General features: G+C 48.5%; 2 protein-coding genes across 3 annotated transcripts; one reads left to right on the top strand and one right to left on the bottom strand.

Annotated features, from left to right (window-relative positions):
• Positions 1-8: 8 nt before the first annotated feature.
• LOC147195660 (GTPase IMAP family member 7-like) lies at positions 9-3,497 on the top strand. Of its 2 annotated transcripts, XM_086127885.1 has the most exons (4): positions 9-156; positions 232-1,056; positions 1,545-1,780; positions 1,841-3,497. In XM_086127885.1, exons 2-4 carry the CDS (start codon positions 525-527, stop codon positions 2,249-2,251), a joined length of 1,179 nt encoding a protein of 392 aa, XP_085984011.1. In that variant the 5' UTR covers positions 9-156; positions 232-524; the 3' UTR covers positions 2,252-3,497. The 2 variants fall into 2 exon arrangements, with proteins under 2 accessions (XP_085984011.1, XP_085984010.1); XM_086127884.1 differs by having other exon boundaries at positions 10-156; positions 1,545-3,497.
• On the bottom strand, positions 2,934-6,083 carry cfd (complement factor D (adipsin)). Its single transcript, XM_086127886.1, has 5 exons — positions 5,930-6,083; positions 5,696-5,852; positions 4,741-4,882; positions 4,388-4,678; positions 2,934-3,264 (listed from the first exon to the last, which is right to left on the bottom strand). Exons 1-5 carry the CDS (start codon positions 5,988-5,990, stop codon positions 3,103-3,105), a joined length of 813 nt encoding a protein of 270 aa, XP_085984012.1. The 5' UTR covers positions 5,991-6,083; the 3' UTR covers positions 2,934-3,102.
• Between the last annotated feature and the right edge of the window lie 681 nt (positions 6,084-6,764).

The following is a 6,764-nucleotide window of genomic DNA, read 5'->3' as shown; positions in this document are numbered from 1 at the left end:
TTCCTTGATGAGAAGGAAAAAAAAAAAACATGTCGTGAGGGAATACATTCCGTGTTGTTGCAGAGCCGGAGGATCCAGTCCAGTCGCTCGCTTTGATTCGTCCCGACGCCAATTTTCTGAAACCGGCGCCTGCAAGAGTCATGTCCTCCAGTAAAGGTACTTTTCATACCTATAAACATCATCTGCTCTGTTGGAATTTGTTGTTCTTCAGATGTTTGTTTCTTCTTGCAGATGTCGACACCAGGCAAGCCATGGTGGTCCTCTCCACGGACGACGACTGGTCCACCCTGGTGTCCCTGCTGAGGGAGAGTGTGATGGACAAAGAGCTATCGCGGGGATCCAAGCGGGTCGACTTGGAATTTGTTCTGGACAACCGCTTGGTCAGCTTGCACCGCGCCGACATCCCACCAGATGCCACGGACGAGATCGTCAGCCAGGCCGTTAACGGATGCTTCTGATCTTGCCAAGATGGGATAAGTGCCTTCCTCGTGTTGATCCAGGACGGACAATACACCGCGGGGCAAATGCGCTTGGTGAAGCTTCTGCAGGTTCACTTCGGAGCCGAAGCCTTCGGGTACCTGCTGGTGGTCTCTCTGGAAGACGCTAAGATGACGAACACGCTCGAGGATACGCTGCCGGAGCTGATCGACACCTGCGACGGACGCTACTGCCGTCTGACCACGTCGGAGGCCAGGGATAAAGTCAACGCCTTGGTTAGCATGGTGGACTACATGCTGGTGGGGCGCGGCGGCTACGGCGGCTACGGCCGGGCCACGCCGGGCGAGGCCAAGCGCAGGAGCGCCGAGGACACGTCCATGAGGATGCTGAAGCAGAAGGTGCGCCAGGCCGAGGCAAAAATGCGGGCCTTCGGGCGGACGACGGCCCAGAGGGAGGAGAGGAGAGCCAAGGAGGTCGAGGAGCTGAGGGCCAAGCACGCCGAGGAGAGGCGCAAGGAGGCGGCCGAGAGGAGGAGCTACCAGGCCAAGAAGGAGACCCTGGAAGAGGCCGTGATCAGCCACCGGGCCACGCTGCATCTCCACAACAAGCCCGATGATGGTAAGAACCAATCAAGAAAACACATACAAACATCCGTACCTTGCTAAACAAAGACCAATACTGTACCCGAAAGTCAAAAGTGTTTTTTTCCCCATACTATTTACTATTCCACTCCAGTCCTATAGGTGGCAGTCATGCGCAGTGCACAGGTGCCACCAAGTCTTCCCATATATCGGGGGATATTCTACTCCAGTCCCGGAGTTGCTCTAGGTTGACGGTTGCGAAACACATTATGGCATGTCAAAATAACAAGCCGACCAAGCAATTAACCAGATAGGAAGTAGTGCAGTCATCACAGAGGAAGGAAAACATCGGAAGTAATGACGTTTCACAGGAACTAGCATGGACACACAGGAAGTAACACAATCACACAAGAAGTAACAGTTGTCGCACACAAGTAACAAAATCATTAAGGGAGGAGCACAGTTACGCAAGAAGTAACACAGTCGCACAGGAAGTGACACGAATGAAACCGGTTTTGTGTGTAGAGGACACAAACAAACTATCCGTGGTGCTGCTCGGCCTGTCCGGCAGCGGCAAGACATCGGCCCTCAACCTCATCTCGGCGCGAGCGGGTAACCACTACCTCGACTCCGACGACGACGAGACCCCCCAGCCCACCCTGGCGTGCACTCGGCGGGAAGTCTGCGCGGCGGGCGGGAGGCTCGTCTTCGTGGACACCCCCCAGCTGTGGGACGGGGACAGTGTGGAGAACCCAGAGGAGGTAAAAGACTGCCTGGCTCTGGCTCTCCCGGGGCCTCACGTCTTCCTACTGGTGCTCCAGGTGGGCCGCTTCACACGGTGCGAGAGTCTGATGCTGGCGCACCTGCAGAAGGTGTTCGGCAGGGACGCCTCCGAACGCGCCATGGTGCTCTTTGTCCACATGGACCGGGGCCTGGAGCGGTCTCAGAGGGTCCACGAGTACGTGGCGGGGGCTCATGTCGCACTCCAGGAGCTGGTCCGTCGCTGCGGGAGCCGTTACTATGAGCTCACCCTGGCCGCCCCCCAAAAGGGCCCGAGTTACCGGCAGGTGCGAGATCTCCTGGCGGGCTTTGAGAAGCTGGCGGCATCCCACGGGGGACGAGGACACATCATCAAGAGATTCTCGGTACAAGAGCTCCAGGACAGGAAGAAAGCCATGGAGGACAACGAAGACGCACTCTGGGAGGACAACTTCCTGCTGGCGCAGGAGTAAGTGCAGTTTTTGGAGCCACTGTGTACACGGCTTAGATTCGACTTTGCGGCAGGTGTGACCATTAACTCATTCAGTACCAGCCAATTCTGGACCAAGTCTGAAAAGACGTTTAAAAACGTCTTTTGTAATGACGTTTAAAAACGTCTTTGGGAGTGAATGAGTTAAGAAACAAGACTGGCATGGGGCGCTACACCCGGCGAGAGCCCGAGTCCACCTTCCAAATCTTTGGATCGAACATGGTCCTCTCAAAGAATCACTTTGAAATTCCTGCACCGAATTGGCACACGTCTTCAAGATCCCAACTTGCTTTGGTATCAACACTTCCTGTCGCTGATTGTCTTTGCTTATCTGGATCCGCCTTTAGAGAACCGCACGACCTATACCAAAGGACTTCCGGATCCCCACTTCTTGGCCCGATTTTTCCGGCCACCCAAAAAAGCCCGGGTACCCTCTTTGCCATACACTTTCCTTATTTCCTCTACCTACCAAGATGATTGGCACAACTGCTGCTTGGAGCCTCCCGGAAGATTTGAAACACTTCACCCTAACTTAACAAGAATTTCAAACCGTCTTGGTGGAAGACGTGGGGATCCAGACCAGACATTATGATGTCACTGATGGCGGTGCTCGTGACCCCCCCCCCCCCCACCCTGCTGGCAAACACAACAAAGCAGCCAGGGAGGAAGAGGAAACAAATTTCAATGCTCGTCTTCTACAACCTTGCTTTGGTATACCGTTATAATCTGCATGCAGTTGACATTTGTTGTCATTGCTGTGCTTTTTTTTCCTCTGCTTCTGTTGCTGATTATGTAAGTTTTAGCATTGCATCATCGCATTTCGCATCGGTATCCTCAAGCGTCGGGTTGAATGCCCATGACGCCGTCGATCCACTGGCTGTAGTGCGAGATAATGGTGTAGATGCCTGGTTTCTTGATCTGGCCGCACTTTTTCCCTCCATTGGACGTGATGCCCACCACCACGCCATTGTAGAGAAGAGGACCACCGGAGTCGCCCTAAAAATACCGCAGACATTGTCAAAGTCAAATCAAAAGTGAAGACTGTGCGCTTCATTTTTTTTTTTTTTTTTTTTTTGTGTGCAGATGTTTAGCTCTGAGTTTCACACTCCTCTGCCTTACTCTTATTTCCTCCGTCCCATTTTTTCATATGTTCATTTTGTTTAAAAAAATGCAGTTAATGTGGATGAAAAGCCATCTTGGAATAAAGATTACGTTCCTGCAGAAAAGTATTTTTGTGTGTGATATAATCGCCATAGATGTCCGGCATCACTACTAGTATCACGATACCGGGAAGAAAACTATGTAGGATATTTTTGTCGTAATTTTCCAACAATATCACAAGTATCACGATGCATTCGTTGAGCAATAATTAGACATATTGGTAACAAGTTCATTTCTATTCCAGGAAAACTACTAGAAATATTTTTTTTGGGGAGTAGTATGAATGGTATCACCACTATGCTGATTATCACACAAACACTGTATGGAAGGGAATCACGTATGATGTGTGTATAACACTTGTGCAAGTATCACGACACAGTAATAGGGCCGTAATTTACGTATTGAAAGAAAATCATTTCTGATACTGGAGCATTTTTACAAGGATATTGCTTAAATATTGAGCAAGAGTAACTCGTACCTGAATAAAATCATGCAAGATTGGTTATACCGTTAATCAACCCACTGGAAGAAAATCACGTACGATTGTTCCAACGATATCGCCAGGATCACGATACAGTGATCATGCAACAATCAAAAGATTGGAAGAAAATGTACAATATTTTTCTAAAGCTATTATCATCATGAAGTAATTGGTGAAAAACCTTTTTCGTGATATCGATGGTATCATGATACACTGATCGGTAAGGTACCATGTACAATATTTTGCCTGCGGTAATACGGGTATCGGAACACAGTAATTGTAAATAATGCAGAATATCTCCGTATTTTTTACCAACGGTGTCTAAAGTGTCACCATACAGTGAAAGAGTCAAGTGTGACATCATTACTTGTGTCTGTCTCACAACGGTTATAAACCGTGAAAGGTGCAAGTTTAGGAATGCCAAGTATGAGACCTGTCCAGTCGCCTTGACGTTATCAAGCCAGTTTGTCCACTCACATCACAGGAGTCCTCCATCTTGTGCGGCTGGTCACAAGGGTCCGGACACAGCTTGTGGGCGCAGATCATGTTGGCGGTGAACTTCCTGCCAAAGTAGTCGCTTCGTCCGCATCGGTTCGAGCTCACCACCCGGATGACCGCTTCCTTCAGCGTGTCGGGTCTGGAGCCCAGGTTGTCCACGGAACCCCAACCAGCCGTCTCCACCTCTGCGTCCGTGTCGGGGTTGACGCCGCCGGCTCGCAGGAAGGCCACCGCCTTGACCGCCTCGGAGGCGTTGAACGGGCGATCCAGCTACGGACGCAAAAAGCCTGTTCGATGGTCGTGAAAAGAGATTTTCAAGAACGTGCGCTTACTTTAATGAGAGCGATGTCGTTGTCGTAGTTGTCGGGATTAAATTGAGGGTGATTGTGGAGCTCCATGATGTCAAATATCTGCTTGGTATCCTCGGCTTGACTCAGTGAATGAACGCCCAGAACAACCTTCCTGCCATTTGCGCTGTTAGATTGGATCGGATGGAGAACTTTACCCAACAATAAAATTTAAAAATACGAATCTGCAAGATATTTGTCCAGTGATATCCACAGTATTGCGATACATTTATTGTGTGATTATCCCTCCCCCCCAAAAAAAAAATCCATATTGTTACAGTCTTGTGATACTGCTAAGCTTTCAGTACAGTGAGTGCAACATACAAAAATAATTCATTAAAATTGTTGCGTTATTTTTCCAAGGATATCAAAGGTATCATGATACAGTGATTTGAGCGATTATCAATAATATAGAAAACGGCCTCCTGTGATATTCTCAGACGATTTTTTTTCCAGTGAATCAACAAGAACTTTTCCAATTATATTGCTAGTATGGCGATACTTTGATATTGTCATTTTTCATACGATATTGAAAGTTTCAAGACAGTATGATTGCATGACAGTTGACATATTGGAAGAAAAATGTGCAATAATTAACATTTTTTCCACTTGGTGTAGACAGATTCAACAAGAGCTTTCTGGGAATATCACCAGTATCACAATACATTATGTGAGAATTGTGGAATGCCGCCCCACCCCTTGTTGACATGAAATGATATTGAAGGATGTGATTTATGGGCAAAAAAAAATAATAAGTCAAATGTTCCATCCACATCATTCCAATGTTTTGCCAATCACTCAATCGCTCTCAGAATGTCGTAGATGGTTTTCTTCTCACAGTGTCTGTATCGTGATACCACCAGAATATCTTGAAAACTATCCAGACAACATTGTGTGTGCTTTTCAAGAGGAACAAGATCGCGTGGCGTTGTTCTCTTACCCCGCGGGCAGACAGTGCACGGCCGTCATCACCCACCGGTCGGCGACCGCAAAGCCTCCGCACTCGTGCTTCATCCCGTCTCCCTCGGCCACCTGGATGGACGCCATGTAGGGCCGAGAGTGGGCCGCCGCCTCCCTGCCCCCGATGATGCCCTCCCCTGAACACGGTTAGCCTGTAACACGTCTGCTGAATATTCAAAGAACCACGTGTCCGTCTGCGTTTTAGCCAACTCACCAAGTGAGAGGAGCCCTGCAAAAATGACCCCCAAGGCCACGAGCGTCTTGTCGGTCGGCATGCTGGAGCTTCAACTTACCAAGTCACACAGCTGGGTTGCTTTAAAGGCATTCGGGGAGGAAGCGGGAGTCCATCCTCCTCCTCTTGTCCGTTTCTGGGAACACGCACGGAAAAACAGGAAAGCATACGCTATTACTCAACTCAAGAAGCACAAAAACAAAATAGTCTCCAAAAACGATTTCCTCGAGTTTGTACAAGCAAGTTTATGCAAACCGATGACTTGCATTTCAGAGACATTTAACGTTGACGCTTGAACCACCTCAGCACTCGGAAATGAGGACATTTTCTTGCCGTTTTCCGTGGCAGGAAGTCACGGAATACAGCAAAAAGAACATTTTCAGTGACTTTATGCTACAAGATGTGGCCGGGGGACGTCAGGAAGTAGCGAAAGAAGCCGTGGGTCAAAATGGTGGACTGGCAATGCGGGTCTCCGGATCCACACGGCGATTGTGTGCTGGTTGACACATTGGAAGCTAATCATGGATGATATTCTCACAACATCACGAAACATAGAAATCGCAATCTTTTTTTTTTCTCACAACAACAGAATTCCAATACGGTTATTGCGCTACCGTCAGGATAAGGGAAGAAGGCCATTTTGCTACGCCGTCGGAACATGTTTCCGGTGATATCGCGATTATGGCTATTGCGCGAGAGTGGGCAAGTGTGTAATAATGTAATAATTGCTGATATCCAACGATATCCACGATATAACGATAACAAACATAACCATCTCAGAAGATGCGTGATATCATCACAATCGCTTTAACTGAGG

This window comes from Hippocampus guttulatus, chromosome 13 (assembly GCF_054856545.1).
Source record: "Hippocampus guttulatus isolate MCC_2025c chromosome 13, RoL_Hgut_1.0, whole genome shotgun sequence".
NCBI classification, from domain to species: domain Eukaryota; kingdom Metazoa; phylum Chordata; class Actinopteri; order Syngnathiformes; family Syngnathidae; genus Hippocampus; species Hippocampus guttulatus.
This window is presented reverse-complemented; position numbering and strand designations above follow the sequence as displayed.